We start from the raw sequence: 24,236 nt of genomic DNA, 5'->3' as shown, positions 1-24,236 counted from the left end.
CACACACACACACACACACACACACACACACACACACACACACACGCTTTTTATAGTCATTTTGGTCTCTTTAGATCTATCATATTCAAGTTATTTTTGACCCACTATATTTGTACAAAATGGTTTTCAGAGTAATGATTTTGCCCTGATGATTTTTTTTTCAAATTTGTCTTGTAAAATTTCTGCTTATACTCAGCCCCCCTTAGCATGGGCCCTAATTACCTTTGATATCCTAGAACTCAATTATGACTTTATTCCAGCCTCTCTCTTAGACTTGTTCTCTAATTTATCTTTTAGTTTCCAAGATTCCTCTCTCTGTCACAGTTTATACAGACTCCCAATGTGTAAGGCATTCCCTGAGCAGTGGGGCTATTTCCTTATGGTATCATATTCGCTTTTTAGTTTGCATTCTAGACAGAGTATTTCTCTGTTGACACCCTCTTAGTCTAAAAGGCCACTCCTACTCTTGATATTTCTACTTCATGAGCCAGCTTTCTATGCAACTAGCTTAACTCTGAGCAGCAATGGCAGCCTTATTTCTTACTATTCTGGGTAGTATGTTCATTTATGTATTATCTCTGGGATTGTGAGCCACTAGCTAGATTTTCTCTCAGATGGTGATATGAACTCCTCTAGAACAGCTGTACAGTTGTTTTCATCTGCTGTCTAGGGTGCTGCACTGAGTTAATTCTAATATGATGTTCTGCAGACCAGGTGGGTAATGTCAGACAGAAGGCGAAACAAGTAGATGTCAATTCTAAAGGGAGGCTTCGTTGTGAAGAAGCGTCCTGGCGCTAAAAGAGAAGTTAAAAGGTTGGAATATTTTAACTAGATCATCTACTAAAGGAATAACCTTTTCTCATTAGCATTGCAAATGCTTCCCAAGATCTTTGTGTAAATATCCTCAAATATTATGACAGGATATTTAGAAAGTGTAGTAAACAGAGCAGATGTAAAATAAAATACTTCATACAAGTATCTTATTGTTTCTTAGACTGTTCTAGCAGAAGGCAGTCCCAGCGGTGGAGTAGGATTTCCTAATAATGTTTTCAAATATTTGTATTCCATGTGGACCTTATGATTCATAAGCTGGATTATCATCAGTGCTCTGTTTTGCATTCCTGGCACATGATGGCTCTGATCGAGAATGCTGTTGTATCCCTTACTGGAACTGGCTGCTCTCTCTCTGCAGTGGAGAAGCATCTGCTCTGCAGACATTTCTCTATAAAGCATCAACATGTTTTTCTCCACTGAGGACTGAAAGTGGATATAAGTGAAGTGTAACATGAAGGGACATTATAAATAACAGTTGTGTCCTAAAAGTGTAAAGAATCAGCTCAAATTAACAGTAATCTAAAATAAGGATTGAGTTCAGAGTTAATGATTTTTAAGTTAAAAAAAATGTTGTTGAAAGGTTTTCAGCGCCATTACCAAATTTATTAGTGTTTGAGTTTTCTAATATAAAACAATAATCTTCCATCTGCACTCACATTTGTGAATTGTTTGTGCTACTTTAAAAAAATCTGCCATGTATATGTAAATTTGTATTGTTTAGCAAAATATAAAATTAATATGTCACAGGAACCGTTTTTCTAAATTTAATCAGTGATCTTATATTTTTTTATCTAATTTTGTGAATTTGGAGGTGCAAACTGTTCCCTGTCCCTTTACAGATTCAACCTCAACACAGACTATATGGAGGGTAGGAATCCATTTATACCAACCAGAAGTTACAGTTCTTGTTGAACTAACATTGCAGCTTCTAAGAGGCAAATGCCTCAGTGTACAAAAATAAGTGTAACGTTTGGGGCAGACAGTGGTTGCAGCCATGACAAAATGTGACAGTTTCAGCTATTAAAAAGAAACTGCTGGAAAGTTAACTTCTCCTGTATTCTCACTGAGCTAAACCAGAAAGCCCAAACCCTAGTTCCTGAAAATTAAACAGAGGCTCCAGAGCTGCCATTTCCTTGTCTGTTAATGCAGCAAATGTAACTTGCCTAGCAAACCCGTAATACAGTTTAAATTGGGCTTACAAATGCTACAGCTAATTTAAAGCCTTATGTAATGGAAGTTAGAGTCAAGATTTGGTATGAAATAAAAATAGCTATAATTCTTGCTTTTCTCCTTATTTAATGTATGACTTTGAATAAAATTGTAAATTTAATTTAACTTCAGACCTAGCATTTGTGTAAGAGAGATAAGTGCCTCATTGAGTTCATCGGGGAAAATGGCTGTAAGCTACAAAGTCTTCACTGTGTGCCTTTACCTTGTTGAGAATAACCGTTTATCATTATTAAATGGAAGATCAATACAATTTAGGTAGTAGAATTAGTTCCCCTCCCCAAATTTCTTTACTAACTTTTCTGCTTAACATAGTAAGTAAAAAGAAATATATTTTGAACAAAACTTTTATTTCTACAGCTTCACATAACATTGTTTCTTAATTCTATGCTTTGTAACTTTTCCATTTTTTTCTTTTTTATTTATTAAGAAAGCAGTGATAGAGGCACAAATTAATCCTCTTTGTTCATGTTGAATAAGTTATTTGTTAAATTAAAATTTCAAAGAGTGCCATAAATAATCCAGAATTTAAGTATAGGCCCTTTCTATATTTTATTTTTTTAATATTTAGTTATTTATTCTAAATATTTTTCTTTTTATTTATTTTTCTGTCACATAATACATCCCAACTTTCGTGTCCCCACCCTTTTGCCTTCCCATATTTCAAAGTGAGGGACTTAACATTCATTCAGTAAAAATTATTTTAAGAACAATGCTTTATGCTGCACATTAAGAATATAACTGACACTGCTCTCAGATTTTAGAATGTGATGCGGCACTTAGGTTCAGGTGTACAGACAGTTAGTGTTGGGGTAAGTGCATAATCAGCTCAGCATGGTGTCTCGGGAATCGTTGCATCTCAGTCAATCCTGTAGTGTCTGTGCTGAGAAAGGGTGTCTCTAAGAGTAGTTCTCATGAAAAATGTTGGGTATAGAACATTCCACCCCAGCTATGTTTGTGTTTGTGTATAACTTTCACATCCTTTAAGATAGTGAATTGAAGATGTAATCTTAAAGGATCCAGACACTAAGTATTGGAAACAGTCATACCCCAATTTTATATGTTCTGTGTGCTGTGTCCTGTAAGTATAGATATTATATGTTGTTAAAAGTTTAATGTTTAAGGGGAGAGATATTGAACTGCAGAACAGCTTCTTCATGAGGTGTTCTCCACTTATTAAAGCAAACGTCGAGGCTCTGCATATGGATTTTCATTGTACTGTCAGCACACTTCTTATAGCACTTCAGAGATTGTCTCGTAATTTACTGCTCACATGTCAGAAGATTTCTCCCAAACCTCAAATTCCTTAGAAAACCAAGTGGAACAAAACTATGTCTTACTCATCTCTGTATTTCCGATACTGGTAAACTACTTGATACATTATAAATGTATAACTCTTGCTGAATGACTTAGTAAGTGAATATGAATTGTTTTGTATAAAATAATGTCATGTACCTACTAAGTCCCAGATAATCGTGGCAGGGATTTGGAAGTTAAAAAAAAGTCTCTTGGCTTCCTTAAACTTGTATCCTAGGGGCAGAGAAGGCCAGTTACAACCTGCAAGAATAGAGGCTAAAACAGTAAAGAACAGTGAAAGCTTCAGCTAAACTGGTGGTCATGAGAAGCCTCTTTAAGAAGATGACGTCCAAGTAGTCATCAGGGAAATAAGGGATCACACTGTCTTCTTTTGAGCATTTCTTTTATTTTTATTTTTATTAATTACAGTTTATTCACTTTGTATTCCACCTGTAGCTTCCTCCCTCCTCCCCTCCCAATCATATTTTGTCCCTCCCCCAGTCCACTGATAGGGGAGGTCCTCCTCCCCTTCCTTCTGATCTTAGTCTATCAGGTCTCATCAGGAGTGGCTGTATTGTCTTCCTCTGTGGCCTGGTAAGGCTGCTCCCCCCTCAGGGGGAGGTGATCAAAGAGCCAGCTACTAAGTTCATGTCAGGGACAGTTCCTGTTCCCATTCCTATGAAACCTACTTGGACACTGAACTGCCATGGGCTACATCTGTGCAGGGGTTCTAGGTTATCTCCATGCCTGGTACTTGGTTGGAGTATCAGTCTCAGAAAAGACCCCTGTGTTCAGATTTTTTGGTTCTGTTGCTCTCCTTGTGGAGCTCCTGTCCCCTCCAGGTCTTACTACTTCTTTCCCAAGATTGCCTGCACTCTGCCTAAAGTTTGGCTGTAAGTCTCACCATCTGCTTTGATACTCTGCAGGGTAGAGCCTTTCAGAGGCCCTCTGTGGTAGGCTTCTGTCCTGTTCCCTGTTTTCTCCCTCTTCTGATGTCCATCCCGTTTGCCTTTCTGAATGAGGATTGTGCATCTTAGCCAGAGTCCTCCTTCTTGATTAGTTTCTTTAGGTGTACAGATTTTAGTATGCTTATTCTATATTATATGTCTAATATCCTCTAATGAGTGAGTACATACCCTCTGTGTCTTTCTGCTTCTGGGATACCTCACTCAGGATGATTTTTTCCAGTTGCCACCATTTGCCTACAAATTTCATGATTTCCTTGTTTTTGATTGATGAGTATTCCATTGTGTAGATGCACCACACTTTCTGTATCCATTCCTCCACTGAGGGGCATCGGGCTGTTTGCAGCTTCTGGATCACACTGTCCACCGAAGAACATTTCCATCTGCAAGATCAGCCAATTTAAAGACTCAGACAGGAATAGTGGTAGAATTCTGAGGAGGCCAGTGTGAGCAAAAGGAATGTGACAGGGGATGGAATTGACACATGTTACAAGGCCAGATCACACTTCACTGTGATAAAGATTTCATAGGAAAAGCCAAGTGCTTATGGCAATAGAGTAACGTGGTTTTTCTTCTGAAAGGCTCAGTCTTCCTGCTGTTCGAGAGATGGAAAAGGCAAGAGTGGAAACGGAGAACACATGAAGCTGTTTTGATAGTTTAAGGGAAAGATGAGGCTCAGAGCATTGTAAGTGGAGTAATGTCTGAACTCCGGGGATAGGAACTGCAAAGTAAGGTTAATGAAATAGCTGAGGGAAGGAGGCAATTGCCTTTAAGGCTGACAACCTCAATGTGATCCTCAGGACCCAGATAGTGGCAGGAGAAAACCAACTCCTGAACATGTCCTGCAGCTTTCACACACGGACAAATGTGCACACACGAACACAGACACACATGCACTCACACAGACGTACAAATAAGTGTTATTTGTAAAAGTAATTGGATAACTGACCTCTTAACATTGTAAGCCTGTATCTCTGACCTGAGCATTCAAGTAGTCAAAATGAAACTGTAAATAAGTTACACCTATGTGGTGGAGTAAATGCTTTGAAAGTAAAGAATGCATTTCTTAATTTTAGTTCTGTGCTTAAGTAGATATGTAACCTTAGAGTAATTTTACTCTCTATGGACGTAGTCTTTTTTTTTTTCAGATATAAAATGAGGGCTTTAAGTATTTTTCCTATTGTAAAATCTATTGATTTTATAATTCTATGAAACTGAAAATGTTAAATTCTTCCTGTGTTTATATGTAGGGTGAAATGAGTTGACTCAGCAGCATATGGCTTTCTTGTCTATTATTATCCAGAAGATACATGTATTTATAAGAACTTTCATGGAATAAGTGCTAAAATTAGGAAATCATAAATTTACATGTAACAATGTGTCCTGAATGTTATAAATTCTACTGGTTTGGGAAATAAAATGATTAATAAAAAGCTGATTAACCATGTAGATAAAGATACTTGAATTTAATTAAATATGCAGAGGCTATATATTAGTTACTCTTCTCATTTCTGGAAAAAGCAATTTAAGGAATGAAGGGGCTGTTGTGGCTTAGGATTCAAGATACAGCCCATCAGGCAGGGAAGTCAGGCAGCAGCAGGAACTTGCAGTGGCATGGCATTCACAGTCAGGAAACAGAACAATGAATGGTGGCGCTCAGTCACTCCATCATATTCAGTCCAGGATCCATGTCCAAGGAAGGTACTGCCCAGCTTCAGGATGGTCTCTCAACTCAGACAACCTCATCAGAAAATCCATCAGCAGTAGGGTCAAAAATTGATCAAATCCAGATAATCTCTCACAGGCCATCTCCTTAGTGAATCTTGAGCCTGTCAAATTGATGATCTGTAGAAGTCAGCACAGAGGGAGGGCATTCTCTAGCAATAAGACATGAACAGAAAGGGAGTCTTAATAAGCAAAGCAGCATTGGGGAGTATGGTGAATGTTCACGCAGCTCATCTGTGGTGGAGGACAAATGGAAAATAAGAAAATAGGAATGGCAAGGTAAGAGCAGAGAGGACTTTAAAGTATAGGCAAGAACCAGGACCCATTGAAGTTTCCTCAGTATTGTGATACAAATAATATTCAAGAATGACTAGAACAGTATGAAATCCCCTTGTTCCATGTAGCATGAAGTTTTCACAACTTCTTAATTTTGTCATAATAACACCAATGAAAAGCCTAGAGTCCAGAGTTTAAAACATTTGTGGGAAATTGTATGCCTGGTAAGCCAGTTGAGATGGGAATAGAACTAATTCCTTTGTAGTTTCTGAAAGTATCTTCAGTTTGGTGGTAATAACACACACTAGTCAAGGGGTAAGCTGGGCAGCATGCTCCGTGGCTTCAGGAATGACTAAAGAAGACAGGAAGCCTAAACAGCTTGTTGATCGGTTAGATACAGGAGTGAAGGAGAATGAAAACACGGGGGCACTGAAGCACTGCTGTTCTGCGAAGCTGCTGAAGAGACCCCAGCAAAGAAGAGACAGATGTGAACAGGGCTGATGTGGAGATCCTGAGGTGTAGATGTCCTTAAGGAGTAAATAAGGACAGGTCAGACAGTTGGAAGCCGGAGAATAAAGATGTCATCTAAAAAGAGGAGGGGCTCTGGGAGAAGACCACAAGATGAGGTGTGGTGCCCAGGCTTGTCAGTAAGGCTGAAGAAGAGGAAAGTGTCAGATAGCCATGCACCCGCCGCCATTACTTCAAGTCACCTGTGTTGCTGAGAATTCAGGATTGGGTTTCTTTTCTCCACATCTGCACTTTGTATGCCTGTATAAGAACTGTATTTTAATTAAAAAATAGGATCATGGGTATTTTGCCTGCGTGTACATCTGTACATGAAGTAGGTGCCTTCACATTTACATTGTCTGCCTTTTTCTGTGAAACACTTAAAACTGCCGGCAACAAAATCTGGAAAAGAAAAAAGATAAATTCGACTTCTTTAAAATAAAAACCTACTGTGCATCAAAAGATGCCATCCAAAAGGTGAAAAGGCAACTCACAGGAGAAGAAAAAAATATTTGCAAATCAAATATCTAATCAAGTGTTAATCAGATTGTGTAAGTCTACAATCCTGACACTTCTGCTGCAACAAGCAGCTTGAGTCAAACTGGGCAGAGGAAGCTAGGCATAGTGGCACAGGTCTATGATCCCAGCTCTTAGGAGGGAGGGCCAGGAGTTACCAGTTCAAGTCTAGCCTGGTCACACAGAGAAGCTATGCCTCAAAAAGCCATGAAAGAAAGAAAAGGCCAAAGGTCTTAAATAAACACTTTTTCAAAGAAGATACACAAATGAGCTATTAAATATGTGAAAGATTTCTCAGTATCACTAGTATTTAGAAAATATAAATCAAACAGGAGTAACACTGCTTCGTACCCATTTGGGTTACCATTCTTAAAAATCAAAAATAACAAATATTGGTGAGGAAACAGAGAATTAGAATCCTGGTCACTGATGTTGGGAATATAAAATTATACTATCGTAGAAAAGAATTCAGTGGTTTATCAAGTAAATAGAGTTAGCTTGCCTGTATGCGCGCGCGCACACACACACACACACACACACACAGAGAGAGAGAGAGAGAGAGAGAGAAGATTATCCGTATTGCAGCACAGTGTGTGTTGGAATTTCACTCCCTTTTAAGGCTGAATGATATTTGTATGTATATAACACATCTTGCTGTTTGCATTCACAATAAAATAAATACTTAGGTTATTTCTACCTTTTGACAGTTGTGAAAATGATGCTGCTGTGGGCAGTCACTGCTACACTAGTATCTGCCTGAATCCCTCCTTTTAACTTGTCGAGTATTATAATAGTAACAGTACCATTTATCACTAGAAAAAGCGTGTATGCATTCTTACTAAGAGCTGGAGACCCGGCTGTCTTGGGGAGTCTTTGTTCACTGTGGTGTTTTGCCTTCAGGATGAAGATGAGCTGGACTCCCACACTATGGTGAAGACGAGTGCAGAGAGCGTGGGCACGATGCGGGCCACTAGCACCATGAGTGAAGGGGCCCAAACGATGATTGAACACAATAGCACGATGTTAGAATCGGACCTGGGGACCATGGTTATAAATAGTGAGGATGAGGAAGAAGAAGATGGAACTATGAAAAGTATGTGGCTTTTTCTCACTGAAAAAATGCTTTTCTCTTTTGAAAGTGTACTCACATTGAAACCAGGATCAATTCTGTTTTGTTTTTGTTTTTTTTTTAGAGACAGTTATAGAAAATTTTAGCTTGGGGCTTATTTAACAGCAAAATTCAGCCTTAAAAAAAAAAAGCTTTAAAATATATGTAACACTTAACAATACATCTTAGCTGGGCAGTGGTCGTGCATGCCTTTAATCTCAGCACTCAGGAGGCAGAGACAGGCAGATCTTTGTGAACCTGAGGCCAACCTGGATTACAAAGTGAGTCCAGGACAGCGAAACCCTGTCTCAGAAAAAAACAAAACAAAAAATGGAACAATATATCTTTAACTTTTTACAGGACTATTTTCTTTTGCAAGTTACAAACCCATAATTTAATTTGTGAAATATTTTAAGGAGAAGATAGTGTTTCTAACATTTACTTTTCCAATTAAAAAACAACTTAAAAATTGGTTCCAATAAATACAACGTAATGTTATTGCACACAGTGTAAATTATCAGTTAAACCACAGAGACAGAAGTGCAAACAGGAGAGGAAACATAAGAAGGCTCACAGTGAAGGCTCAGTCTCATGCACTCCTGCAGCTGCTCATGTCGGAAGCTGGCTGCTGCAGTGCTGGTGACCGCTGAGACAGTCGCCTTTACCTGTGTTGCTTACAGAATGATAAAATTGAAAGTCTTCCATGGACCGCACCCAACTCTGACCTGCAGTCAGTGGTATAGAACATAGTATTTCAGTGAGGAGAAAGCAGTGGCCATCTCTGTCACTGTTGACCGTTCTCTTCCTTTCTCTTTACTAGTGTGGTCCTATATGGTAGGTTATATTCTACTACATACCATTTTTCAAGTGGCAGAGGGGCAGGGACTCTCTGACCTCTGCTGTGATGAGGAAATGGTAAGAGTACCCAGCTGATGTGTGTCTTCTGTCTAGGACTATATTGAGTTAACTTGAGGTGAGAATTATATCAGTGTGTTTAAATAAATTGGAAGAAATAGAAGTTATGTCTAGATATTTTAAGATTCATTTATCATTTTACTTTATGTATGTGTTTGGGCCTGTGGATATGTATGTGTGCTATGTGCATGCAGGTGCCTGCAGATGTCAGAAGAACATGTCTGATCCCCTGGAACTGAAGCTTCAGCTGTTTCTGAGCCTCCTTCATGTGGCTGCTGGGAACTGAACCCATGTCTTCTGGAAAAGTAGCAAGTGATCTTAATTGCTGTGCCTTCTCGCTAGCCCCAAGACCAGACATTTTAAACACAGGGAGATTTAAGTAAAAAATATGGATGTTACCAAAACTAGTGGACAGGCTGAAGGAGAAAGTCTGTGCAGAGCTGCTGCTGCTGCTGTCACAGCATACTGTGGCATTTCTTCTAAGCATCAGGGAAGCTGGTGCCAGGGAACTTCTGTAAAGATCTTGAGATCCCCTGGACCATGCTTACTAGAAGAATAACTGAAGGATGTGGCCTCTGTTTATTCTTTTGTTTGCCCTCTTATGAAATTGTACGCTTACCTAGAATTCTAGTTGTAAGGAATTCTAGAAAATGCAATGCTTGTCTTACAGAACATGCAGAGGAAAGGTACACCAATTCCACCCTGCCACAGGGCTAAGTAATAAGCTCCTTTCATATAGGGTTCCTCCTTGTTTGTTATAGAGCCTGGGCCTCAGCCTTGGCCCACTCACCATTTTTAAGAGATGAAGCATTGAATTTTAATTGCATGACGCTTTAAGATAGAAATTTATTACAATTGCAAAGGCCATGCAATAGGACAAAATAAAAAACATTCCAAAATAGAATGGGATCTTAAAAATTTCCATAGATTGGAGCAATTAAATTGATTTACATGATAAACTGGGCTCCAAATCACTAATCTCACAAATGTGCACCATAGCAATTGTCCTACAGAGACACTGGTTCTGTAGGATAAAGAAGGTGTGGGCATTTTTCTTTAAAACAAAAGAAAGAAAAGAAATTAACAACAAACACAACCAAAGCTAAAAGCACTCCTGGGATGCAGCCAGGGCTAATAATCTTTTGTTGGTGGTGGTGTTTTGTTTTTTTTGTTTGTTTGTTTGTTTTTTGAGACAAGGTTTCTCTGTGTAACAGCTTGACTGTCCTAGACTTGCTTTATAGACAGGACTGGCCTTGAACTCACAGATATCCACCTGCCTCTGCCTTCCTAAGTGCTGGGGCTACAGGTGTGGACCACTGCACCCAGCTTAATAATTCCTTTTAAAGCAAGGAGATAACAGCCTCATTGTATTCTCAGGCACTAGAACTCATCTGGACTGCTATGTTTAGCATTTAGCTGGAATATTTAACAAGGGTGGCCACCCAGAGCTCACTGAGCAGAGATGCTAGATGGTGCTTTAGGAATAAGTGGAGAAATAGTTGATCAAGTTTCGATTTTATAGAACTTATTTATATTAACCTTTCATTACTTTATCAATTACTAAATTCTACGTTAAATAATTTTAAGTGATATATTTGAAGATTTATTTTATATACTTATAAATATGGTATGTGGGCACTTACATATCAGAAATTTATTCTGGGATTCCCACCCCCCACCACATACTTACACACAGTTTTATCTAATTAGTGAAAGAAAGTATATGCAGTTCTGCCTGACATTTGGGGGAGTTCATTCTGGAAAAAGATAGTATTGATTCAGAAAGGGCTTCTAAGAAAGACCAAGAAGGAGAGCCTGACCATTAGATGACTCTGCTGCCCAATTCACTGTTGTCGCTAGCCAGCACTGTGAAGGATGGCCTGTCAAGTACCCGCTTCCGTGTCTGATTTTTTTAGCTTTTATTCATTACACTTTATTCAATTTGTACCCCCATAAACCCTCCTGCCTCCCCTCCTAATTCCACCTTCCCTCCCCCTTCTTCACGAATGCCCCTCCCCAAGTCCACTGATAGGGGAGGTCCCCCTCTCCTTTCTTCTGATCCTAGTCTATTAGGTCTCATCAGGAATGGCTGCATTGTCTTCCTCTGTGGCCTGGTAAGGCTGCTCCCCTCTCAGGGGGAGGTGATCAAAGAGCAGGTCAATCAGTTTATGTTAGAGACAGTCCCTGTTCCCATTACTATGGAACCTACTTGGACACTGAACTGCCATGGGCTACATCTGTAGAGGGGTTCTAGGTTATCTCCCTGCATGGTACTTGGTTGGAGTATGAGTCTCAGGAAAAAGACCCCTGTGTTCAAATTTTCTGGTTCTGTTGCTCTCCTTGTGGAGTTACTGTCCTCTCCAGATTTTACTATTTCCCATTTCTTTCATAAGATTCCCTGCACTCTGCCCAACAGTTGGCCATAAAAATCAACATCTGCTTTGAAAGTCTGCAGGGCAGAGCCTTTCAGAGGCCCTCTGTGGCAGGTTCCTAACTTGTTTCCTGTTTTCTTCTTCTTCTGATGTCCATCCTCTTTGCCTTTTGGGATGGTGATTGAGCATTTTAGTCAGAATCCTCCCTCTTGATTCATTTCTCTAGGTGTATAGATTTTAGTAGGTTTATCCTATATTATATGTCTATATGAGTGAGTATATACCATGTGTGTCTTTCTGCTTCTGGGACAGCTCACTCAGGATGATCCTTTCCAGTTCCCACCATTTACCTGCAAATTTCATGATTTCTTTTTTTCATTGCTGAGTAATATTCCATTGTGTAGATGTACCACAATTTCTGCATCCATTCTTCAGTTGAAGGGCATCTAGGTTGCTTCCAGCTTCACCGAAATATTTGCAAACCAAATACAAGAACACATCAAAGATATCATCCACTATGACCAAGTAGGCTTCATCCCAGGTATGCAGGGGTAGTTCAATATACGGAAATCCATCAATGTGATCCACCATATTAACAAACTGAAAGAAAAAAACCCCATGATAATCTCCTTAGATGCTGAAAAAGCATTTGACAAAATCTAACACCCATTCATGTTTAAAGTACTGGAGAGATCAGGGATACAAGGCACACACCTGAACATAGTAAAGGCGATATACAGCAAGCCTATAGCCAACATCAAACTAAACAGAGAGAAACTTAATGCAATCCCACTGAAATCAGGGACAAGACAAGGCTGCCCACTCTCCCCATATCTCTTCAACATAGTTCTGGAAGTCCTTGCTAGAGCAATAAGACAGTTGAAGGAGATCAAGGGGATACAATCTGTATCTCATTTTTTGCCTACTCTGCTTTCCTTCTCTCCCAGTCCTAATGTGTAACCTTTGTCTTCTTCTGTTATTTAAAATCCATCTTAGAAAAGGGTCAGATACAAACATATAAATACTGAATGATACTTAATGCTCACAAATAAAATTTTCACATAATATAAAGCCTTGAGCCAAAGGAATAAATGCACCTACCTGGGCATGGTGCTGTGCCCTGGGGATGTGGAGGCAGGAGCATGTGCTTGCTGGATGGGTATTCTCTCCAGTCACTGGGCTCCAGGCCAGCAAGGAGCCCTGTCTCAGATAAATGGGGAAGTGATTAAGGACAACACCTGACATCTGCCTTTGTCTCCATAAGTACAATTCAGGCATACACAGATGGGGGAGGAAGGGGTTAGGGATGGAGGGGGGAGATAGATAGATAGATAGATAGATAGATAGATAGATAGATAGATAGATGGATGAACTTCAAAGAAAAAAACAGTAATTATATGCCTCTTTAACTAGTAAGTTGAATTTTGCCAAGATATGGCAGTAAATATAACAATATAAGCCATCCCTCTCATGCAGATTGTCGAAATACCCACTAGTATTTCTGGCTGTTAGAAACCCTTTACTCTTCTCTATAGAAGTGGTAGGTACCCAGCTGTTATGGTGTGATTACAGTAGTTCAGAGCTCCACGTGGGCACCAAACACGCTCTAGTTGTCTGTGTGCCCTGAGCTTGGGGTTGTTTGACGTAGCCAACTCAAGACAATCAGATAGTGCATCTTGGTTGAGTGGATCTGATTTAGTACCACAAAGCACAAGCCAAACATGGCAATTCTTGTCTTTCTTGTGCAAATGAGTATCTTCTAAAGGCCTCCAAAGAAAGATTTCTATAGACACACAATTATTGTGCTTATTACTCTATTCTTTTTGTTTAACTGAAAGCTCAGGCTTCAGTTTGTCTGTTTCCTCTCTTGTGCCCCCCGTGGAGATGGAAAACAGCTGGCCAGTGTTCTCTGCACAAGCATGTTCGTGCATTCTTAACTGTTGTCAGACCCTCTGCTGGGCAGTTGGGTCCTGTAAACCCTGAGCAGCTGCTCTTCCTGGACCTCTCACTTCCTCGTGCCTCAGCTCAGAATCTTTGCTGGGCTTTGTGTACCCTTTTGTTTTAAAACACACTATGATAAAGCTAGGAAAAACTCATGTAAGTAATTTCTATATCCCATCCTGATTTTTGTACATGTTTACTGTATTCTTGGCAACAAATTAGAGGACAGACTTCCAAGATCATTAATCAGGTAAAATACTCATATTTTAAATTACTTGTAGAAGAACAAATTAGGCAATGCTCATGGAATACCTTTGATGTTGACATACATTACACTGCATCTATGAATGGATACTTCATCCTTTATACTTTAGTACCTTTGTCACACCATGCTAAGACATTAAAAAATCAAACACATTGCATTTTGCTTAATTATTTTTAAATTTTTAATTTTTCAATAAAATATACTTACCTTTTCATGAAGAACTTATTTGCTTAGAAGGCATATCTAAACTGGAACATTTATGAATAATTATGTTGGATTGACATATTTTATAAAATTATATTCCACATAACTTAGTATCCTTGTAAATGTTTAAAGGAATGAATGAAAGCGCTGGAAAACAGCTCTTTTTTCTTTAAAGTTTCATAGGCACAGAGGGAATGAGTGCTGGTTATTTTTTTTTCTTTGTTACTAATGGAGTTTTGGTTATATAAGCAAGTAAGTTGAAAGGATTGGGCCAAAAATGAGGAACTAAGTGATTTCAAATATTAAGTTTATTATTACAATAAAGTATATTTTAATAATATAGAGTCAGAATTTAACTGTAGCTGGAGAAATTATGTCAGTTTTATGTGGTTACCCTTTTAGTGTTGTAAGAAAGTATTTGCCATAGCAACCACAAACACATATGACTGTCTACTTCGTTCTCATTACAAGGCCCAAGTTCTCATGTCTTCCCCTCCCCCTCAGTTGCAAGTAAGAAACTTCATCCTCTTTTCCCCTCTGGAGACTCAGCTGTACACTGTGGCATGTGTTTCGTATTGTACAGTAAAATATTAACTAGGCAGTTATAGCTGCCCCTCCCACTAACTTTCAAAACAAATTTAATCTATTTTACTTTTTAGAGCATTTTAAAGATCTATTTAAACTTTTTTGTGTATAGCAAAGATACAATCTAAATGTTAATAACTGAGTTTTAAAGTAAGAATAGAAAATATTTAGATATTTAAGCACATACATTTGAATAGAAATCCTGTTATAAAGTCATCCAAAAAGAAAAATCTAATGGAAGAGACTGCCTTTTTTATTTAAGTTGATTTTTAGGTTTTTTAAGTCTTTGTCAGAATGCTTATTTCTGACTTAGGAGTTGGTTATTATTCAGAATTTTTTTAGAAGAAATAGGGGTGTTCTTTGTTTAATATGTGTGTTAAATGTCTTTCGAGTTTTTGTCTGCACCATTTATGTTTTTTAAGAATTATTTATTTTTGTCGTATGTGGTTTTGCTCACATGTCTGTGTGTGCACTGTGCGTGCCTGCTGTGTGAGGAGGCCACTACAAGGCTCTGGATGCTCTGGGATTGGAGTTGGGTTGGAGACCATGTAAGTGCTGGGAGGTTAGTCTTCTGCAAGATCAGCAAGTGCTCTTAACCACTGAGCTGTCTCTCTAGCCCCGTGTTCCCTATTTCTTACAGCATTCTTTGAAACCGTTTACAAAAGTTCTATGGCCTTAACTACGAAGAAACTTTAAGGGACTACAGTGTTCAGTCATTTTCATTATACATTTAGTCAAATGATGTTATACTTCCTATATGCTATAAACAAAGCCCAAAACTAGAAGAAAAATTCCTTTCATAGTTACTAGATTTCAAGTATAAAATAAGAGCAGATCCATTTCCCTAAGTCACCCATTGTTCAAGACCTCAAGGGTTTTTTTGTTTTGTTTTGTTTTTGTTTTTTTACTAAAAATAGATTCTTCTCTTATACAATATGCCAGGACCACAGTTTTCACTCCCTCCACCCTTCCAAACCCTTCCCTTCTACCTCCCCTATCCCCAAGACCTATTTTCCCTCTATTTCCCTTTAAAAAAGAGCAGGCCCCAACAAACAGCAACTAAACACAACAAAACAAGACAAGGTAAACACCCTTATATCAAGGCTTCACAGGCAACCCAACAGAAAGAAAAGAGTCAGAGACACGCCTGCTCCCACTGTTAGGCGTACCACAAAACACCAAGCTAACAGCCACAATATATATGCAGAAGACCTGGTGCAGACCGGTTCAGGCTTTGTGCTTGCCACTTTAGTCTCTGTCTGTCCCGTGTAAACCCTGCTTGGCTGATTCAGTGGGCTATACTCCTGGTGTCCTCTATCCCCTCTGACTCCTATAGTCTTTCCCCGGTTCCCTGAGCTCTGAGGGGAGGGACCCTCAGAGATTTTCTGTCTCTGCACTGCTCCCCTCTGCTGCTGAAGGAAACCTCTCTGATGATGACTGGACAAGACACCAAAAAGTATAGCAGAATATCATTAGAAATCATTTCATTGATTTTTTTCCCAGCCGAGTTTAGCTCTGCCCTACAAGTCTCTAGGCTATCCAGTCTCTGGCTCCTGGTCATCCAGGAGTGTTGGGTGCGAGCTCACTCTCCTGGCATGGGCCTCAAGTTAGACCAGATGTTGCTTAGCCACTCCCACAAGTTCTCCATCACCTTTGCCCCAGGACATCTTGCTAGCAGGCAGCAGAGATTGCAGATTGAGATTTTGTGGCTGAGTTTGTGTCCTAGAATATAGGGGTTCCATGAAGGCACCAGCTCGACCTCTCTTTATTCAGTGAACTGTGTTGATGTTGTCCTTGGCAGTAGGGTCCCACTGTCAGTTTCAGAGAGAGACCTTCTGTTCTAGCATTAGCCTGAGTTGTTTAGCTCCACCCCCACTTCCACCCCTACTCCATGGCCAACAACTCAACCAAATGCAACAACCTCTGAAAGTCTTTCATGGCTACAGAAGACGGTCCGTTCAGACGTCGTATCTTCCTAATGTTCAGACTTGAGTATAGAAACCATAAAACCTTTTCCCGTAGGTTTCTAGGTCAGACTGGAAAAGACTTTTACAACTATAATATCTCTGAAATATAGATATAATTAAATTCGTACATATAATAGTGAATTTAAAGTTTTTAAATTGGGATATTTCTACAGCAAAACTGAAGTTCCTACTTAAAAAAAAATAATAAAATTTTCACTCTATGAGCAGAAATGTACTAGTTAAGGGCTGACTTTGACCACATGTACCATGAAGCCCAAATAATGGTTGTTTAAATAAAATAGGATTAACTTCTCTTCTTTTAGTACTTAACAGGAAATCCATAAAATGTTCTGTGCTGGTGGAGGGATGTCATGGTGCCAGCATTGCCTTCTGTGAGTCCATATTTAGGCTGTTACATTTATTCGGCTTGCAGAAGAACGATAGCTTTCCAACCACTAAGTCCAAATCCAGATTCTCAGCATGAGGAAAGAGAAAGAAAGAGAAAACCAAGCTCATCTCAAGATCAGAACTTTGGGAAACTCTTCTTTTATATAATTGGTCAGAATTGTGTCACCTGGCCCCTCTGCCAGAAGAGAAGGGCCTTCTTACCTGACAGGAAAGGAGGGGCAGCAGACATGAGAGAGCTCCTGACTGGATAGGCTGACTTCAGTCTCATGCTCTACAGCAAGAGAAGGGTTCTGAGGTGGAGTCTTGTTATTGAGCCTGGGGATCATCTGTCCTCCCTTTCTCTTGCCACCGCTTTCCGCTTTCCTTTGTTTAGCTTCTAACTCTCTGACTTACTATAGAAGGAAGTGTTAGCTTTCACTCAGCCTTTCCTCTACTCTTCCGTGAAAGGAAATGTCTACTGAGGTAATCTTGCTTTTAGTTTTGAAGGCTTTTTTCATAAAAGATTAATGTTTTCTAATAACTCTCTCTTGCACAGTTAACAGAAGTCTAAAATTCAGTTTAAATAAAAGAAGGCAATCTGTTCTGTTAGATTTTTCTTCTCGGAGGGCTTTTTAACAAGATGCTATTAACCTAAATATGTTAATAGGTTTCACACATTGTTCTTCATGTAGGTTATTTGATGTTGCTCTTGCTACATAGATTATATTAGAGTCACTGCTTCACTGATACTAGCTTCTCGAAGGAAAGAGTTGGTCTTCATTCAGCTCTGTTATGCTTTGAGTGAATTTTTTTCAGATACAAAGATCTGAATCAGGAGTTGTGGTGGGCTGGAGGTATGGATTTCAGTGAGACAGTGATGGTGCAAGACCCAGGGTTTAGTTCACACACACACACACACACACACTTGCATCAGTCACACATTTAGAAAGGGAGTCACTTGTATATCAAAAGACCCTTAAGTGCTTGTTGTAGTAAATAAAAAAGTGTTTTGGACTATATAATGTTATTTATTAGCCCTAAGATTATCAGAGTGGTGTTATTTAACATGCTATCACAAATAATAAGTCATAGACACCTGTTAGATTTTATAATTGCCTTACTTACCTTGGGCCAGGCAGATATTTTACATACGCTGGCTCAATAACCTCACTATCCATCTCCCAGCTCCCATCCAATGCCATCCACCTTAATCCTCCTCCTCTGGTCTACCTTCCATACATAATCCCATGGTATTTGCTTGTATTTTTTATCTGGGCCTTTTCATGCCGATATTGGAGTCCTTCCTCTCAGCCCAGGTGGTTTCTTTCCCACACCCCATTGTGGCATCCTCCTTCCTCTTCTCTTCCTGTTTGTCCATCTCTTTTCCATGATTCTCTCTTGAACCCAAAAGCCCAGGAACCCTAGCCACGCCTACCCCTTTCTGCCCTGCCCAGGTATAAGCTGTTTAATCAGCCACTCAGGTATAATGACTTAGGCAGGTTTGGTTTAACAAGGATTGGTTTAACCAGATCTTGAGAGCCAGCATCAAACCAACCTCCAACAAGTGCTTCACTATAACACCAAACTATTGGTAGAGTTTCTGAAAGAAGAGATTCCATGTGTTAGGAGAAAGCATAGATCATGTCTAGAATATCAGAAGTAAAACCAGTGCTGAGTAAAAAGAGAGGTAGTGAGAACAGTGTGCTCATGGCCTGGTATGCAGAGAGGAGGAAGATCTGAGAAGGAATATTGGTCAGGGCTTACTGACCAATATTAGTTGTTTTGAAGAGAGAGAGAGAGAAAGCAAAGCTCTTGTACATACTGAATTTACTTGTAAAGAAGGAGGTCAACACTCAGGAAGCTGAAGCAAGAAGATTGTGAGTTCAGGGCCAACCAACCTGGGTCTTTGCAAATTTTACTTTCCCATTGCTTAAGTTCCATCCACCAAAGGTCATTTTTTTCTCTCCTCTCTGATTCAGGTTTCCTGTATGAGCATAAAGAATGCTTATTGTGTTTATGTTAAAATTTTCAAATGTCTTTATACATATGACTCATTTTAAGACTTGTTGAAAATCAGCACTTAAACAGCTATGCATATAATTCCATGACACACACATATTTACTTTTAATAAGAGCAATGAAGGAGAAAGGAGAGAGGGAGGAAGGAAGTAAATTAAAAAAGAGAGAAAAATACTAAATAAAGGACTTCTTTGTTATCTCCTCACTTCTCACTTTGTTATTTGATTTTCTCTAGTATCTTACAGAGAATTTATACAAATGTAGTTTTAACTTAATGTGTTATTTTTCTCTATTCTCATAAAATAAGTACAAATTGAGACTGAGGTTCAATTTATAGATCCTGTTTTATTGTAAGAAATTGCAGTAGAACCTAATTTCAGTTCTGAAAATGCAGAAATATGTGTTTTAGTAATGAGGTCCAGAGACAAATGAAGGGCATTTAAAATTTGTTAAAAATGTTAATGAAATGAAATGTGTTTTCCATTTGTGTCAGTGATATAATCTTGTTGCATCCACCGGCACCTTCCCCCTTCCCTTGCTAATCTTGTCTGTCAATCAACAGTTGAGTGGCTTCTCTGTTTTAGCCACTGTGAATAACACTGTGGATGTGCAAATGTGTCTACATGACCCCTCTTTTAGCTTTTTAGATATATACTAGGAAAGAGGTATAAATTTTATGTTATATGTGGTTTACCATTTAAAATAAACTACCTAGCCAGTATGAAGCCAGTAAAAAGTTTTTAGTGTTAGGAAAATTGCATCATTTAAAAAACATGAGGTATTTTAGACAAATACATGCACTGTTTTTCTTGTTTCTTATGTCCTTACCTGAGCAAATTCATCTACAATCCAAATATGACAAATAAGTACACATAGAGCTTTGTGAGGTAGGAAAGGAAAGATAAGATGGATGCCTGTATGAAAATACATTTTTTTTTAGCACATAATATACCCTTATTATGGTTTCTCCCTCCCTCTACTCCTCCTAGTTGCTTTCTATCTCCCCTCCTATCCAGAGCCATTTCTTTTCTGTCCCATTAGAAAACAAACAGGCTTCTAAAGGATAATAATGAAACATGACAAAATAAAATATAATAAGATAAAACTACCATATTGGAGTTGGACATTGCCTCTCTTTTTTTTTAAGTTAAAGAATTCCTCACTCTTGAACTTATGACAGAAAGTAGGTATTGATTCTGATTCATCCTCTGTTAGAGAGTGAAAGTGCAGCTTTTTAGCATTGTGTTGTTCTGTTGAAAATAATTTCATATCCCATCTTTAGTCAACAGTGCTTTTTCACTGTCAGAGTTAAGCAAGTGCATTCTAAATTGGCCAGATGGCTGTTTTGACTATTGTCTCAATTTACAGCATTGTGAGGCTGATGTGTTCCTATAGGCAAGTAAATAGGATGGTAAGGAGTCTGAGGAACATGTCATGTTGACAGAACTGGGGCTGTTTTATCTGAAAACAAACAGCAAAGACAGAACCATCACCTTTGCCATCTGATGTGTGAGTGACAAATATGTGAAAGGGGCTTACTTGAAACATGAATATAAGTGACAGGGCAAAGTTCAGTTTCCTGTACACCGCACCCCCCCCCCCCCAGAAGTCCTTCTGTAAAAAGAAGGTAGCTTACTTCCTATCTAGAGAATTATATGAGCAATGCCTTCTTGGTGGTCTCTGGGACATTCTTAAAGCCTTTAGACTTTAAGGAATCCAATTTAGAAACTACCAATGAAGGCCTCAACCACATTTTTTTAATTCGTTATTCACAATGTTTATTTTTTACTGTAATTGTTCAATAACAAAAATAAGCCATCAAAAGATTCTGAGCAGAATGACCTGGTTTGTTTGTAATTATAAAGGTCACTCTGGTGACAGTATAATCAGAGTTGTGTTCCCTGGAGCACAGTGGTTCGGAGTCTGCTGTGCCATCAGTCATTTCTTGTGGTGTAGACAAAAATAGTTACAGATTTTGTGTTAAAGAAAATTTAAACAACTCTTGAGAAAAAGAATTAAAAGCCACTTTTGGGTCAGTTTTAGGAAGAGTAAAGTCTGAATGAATTCTCAGCTTCATTACTGTGAGGATTGAGTAAAAGATGTTGACATTGGCAGAGATGTGAATGGAATGGTGGGAGGAACTACAAATTTGGGGGAAGAGTCTTGGTCTTAGTGTCAGAAGTTAACTGTTAACTCAGATACATATCCACTAAGTGGTATAATAACAAGCAGTTGTAAACTTGGAAATAGAGCTTAAAACAGTTTGAGCTAAAGAAATGCCTTCATGAGACATAGCTGTAAATAAGACAGGCAAAGCCATAAGAGCCCAGGGAGCTGAGGAATCAGCTACAAAGACATACAAGGAAGCAATTGATGGAAGAAAAAACTTCATCAGTCCTTCCAGTTTCTTAACAGCTTAAAAGTATATCATAGAGCAGCACAGACAAACAGAAACAACAGAAATGTTTTAGATGTATTGCCCTGACATTGGTAATATTTTAGTAAAATTATGATAAAGTTTCTACTAAAATAATGAAGTGTTTTTATAATCAAGAATATTTGGGGTCTTTATGTATTTATTTGAAACTTGTTTTGGTCTCAGTACTGTTTCTTTCATCTTGCCTTCTATTCACGAACTTACTGTCAGCCTTGACTTTGACCAGGACAAATTGATTATATGGCTCACTAAAAATAATCCCCGATTTAAATAAATGTCATATTTTTTTTAAATGTTAGAACTTATACCCTCCTTCTGCATTTGCTTACCTAAGGAAATGCAACATCACCCCAAGTACAAAGACCATCTTTCATGGACTACTTTGATAAGCAAGACTTCAAGAACAAGAGTCACGAAAATTGTGATCAGAACATGCATGAGCCCTGCCCTGCGACAAACAGTGTTTTCCCTGATAACTGGAGAGTTCCTCAAGACGGAGACTTCGACTTTGTAAGTGTATTCTCTTTCTCTCATTTTTCTTTCTTTATCACATTGAGGGACATAGTTCATAAATAAGGGCAGTATATTTATGAATTACACACTGTGTAGCGATAGCTATGGCTGGAATTGTAGCTTACTTATAGAACTGTACTAACAGCAAAATGTAAATATTGCTGAATAGATCAGCTTGAATTTAGAGAAATATTTAGGCCCTCTAAAATACTGTAAATGATAACCATTTCAGTTATCAAAATAAATCACGCAGAGTCAAAATACTCCAACATGACTTGCACATGGACTTTATCTCATAACCTAGACACTGAAAATTAACTGAAGCCAATGTAAATTAGACTTGATTTTTTTCATTAAAATTGTGTCTAGGTGGGAGAGAGCTTTAATATAAAATTGTGTCCTAGTGTGTATTTTGTTACATTTTCTTTATTTCTTCTACTTGGTTCATTATTGTTTCTGTTAAGAATGCAAAGAACACAGAACAATCATTTTAATGTACTTGTTTCCAGAACTTGAAAAACAATCCTTTGAATTCTTTGATGAAACAAAATAAAAATTGCAGTAAAATTTTGCTTCACCAAGTTTTAAATAATTTGTTACTTTTGCAGAATATTTTGGAAGTTATTTTTCAAATAAAATTATAATTCTCTATAATTATATGTATTAATAAACAATACTTATAAGCAAAAAATGTATATAGATGCATATCTTAAAATTTTAAGTAGAAAAATGTAACTAATAAGAAAAAAATAAAATTAAAAAAAAAGATGCAATAGTATCCTGGTGCATACAGATGTGTGATTGCCATATACTCTCAGTGAATTAGTCATGTATATTTGTACTGCTGCCGCTTACATCTGGTAGTTGTCTTTGCTCTGTAGTACCTTATACCAATGCTCACTATAATTCTACCAGCTTTCTTTTCACTCACATTTGTAAGCCTATCTATTTCTATTGTTTTATCATTACCTCCTTTAAGAATTGAATGGAAGCAGAATTTTGAAAACAGCATATAAGTAGCATCTGTTTTTATACCCATTTAGCCAAACTGTGTCGTAAGATAAATGTTTAGACTATTCATATTAAATATAATAATCGTTGGTCAGTAGGGCATCATTGTACATCTCTCTGAGCATAGTATCAACTAAAGAAAGGCAAAAACACAACCGTGTTAGTAAAAAGCAGAAGTGATTCGTAGGCTTCATGGGACTCTGGTAGCTAATAAACAGAGAAAACAGCACAAGAAATATTTCCTAAGATATTCGGAGAAAAGTTCCTTTCAGTAGGCTGCTAGTTTCCTGTTTGTTTAGTTAGCTAGCACTCCAAAAGAATATTAGGACCCTTAAAACAGTCAAAATATCTTATTCATTATTTCCACTACATGAATAAACCGAAAAAAAAAAATGGTGCTGTCTATGCAGTAGTAAATCTGCACCAGATACTAAGTATGTTGGTGCCTGGAGTTTCAACTTTCTAGACCATATCAAGTGGAGTTTAGCAGTTTATACCCAGCTTATGATATCATGTTGTAGAACGTTGGTTGGGGGAAGACAAGGACCAAAACAGAACAAAACAACAAGTTCAGGGAGCATAGAACTTTGTCATCGGCCTGCCTTCCTCTCACTTGTCAGGTTATTCTCATCTGTTTTTGGTCTAGAAAGCTGATCATGGGGAGTGGAGCTCCTCACTTAGAATGTTCTCCTCTCCTCTTATACTGAACCAGATGTTGTTCCTCATTCTCTTTCTGGTTGTTGTTGTTCTGTTTCAGTTGTTACATGTAAATGAATTTTTGTTGAAATATGCTTTACACCAATAAATTGTTTTAAAAAGAAAAAAAATTTAAGTAGAATTAACCATTTTTCTTAAATGTCATACTTTGGGATTATAATTATTTTAAAGTAATGACTTTTTTCTTATTACCTTTTGTTTAATTTATTTATTTTTTATTAATTATAGTTTATTCACTTTGTATCCCAGCTGTAGCCCTTTCCCTTATTCCCTCCCAATCCCACCCTCCCTCCCTCATCTCCTCCCATGCACCTCCCCAAATCCACTGATAGGGGAGGTCCTCCTCCCCTTCCCTCTGACCCTAGCCTATCGCATTTCATCAGGGCTGGCTGTATTGTCTTCCTCTGTGGCCTGGCAAGGCTGATTCCCCCTCAGGGGGAGGTGATCAA

At 38.3% G+C, this 24,236-nt stretch overlaps 1 protein-coding gene across 1 annotated transcript in view; it reads left to right on the top strand.

The window, feature by feature from the left end:
• Positions 1 to 24,236, top strand: part of Stk3 (serine/threonine kinase 3) — a 313,376-nt gene that overhangs the window by 214,025 nt on the left and 75,115 nt on the right. The window contains exons 9-10 of the mRNA XM_055620218.1: positions 8,247 to 8,439; positions 21,881 to 22,056. Coding sequence (XP_055476193.1) covers positions 8,247 to 8,439; positions 21,881 to 22,056 — 369 coding nt within the window. The remainder of the gene's footprint in view (positions 1 to 8,246; positions 8,440 to 21,880; positions 22,057 to 24,236) is intronic.

The sequence above is a fragment of the Psammomys obesus genome, unplaced genomic scaffold (genome assembly GCF_907164565.1).
Source record: "Psammomys obesus unplaced genomic scaffold, mPsaObe1.curated_primary_1811, whole genome shotgun sequence".
Lineage (NCBI taxonomy): Eukaryota > Metazoa > Chordata > Mammalia > Rodentia > Muridae > Psammomys > Psammomys obesus.
The sequence above is the reverse complement of the archived record's forward strand: the minus strand, read 5'-3'. Positions and strand labels throughout refer to the sequence as shown.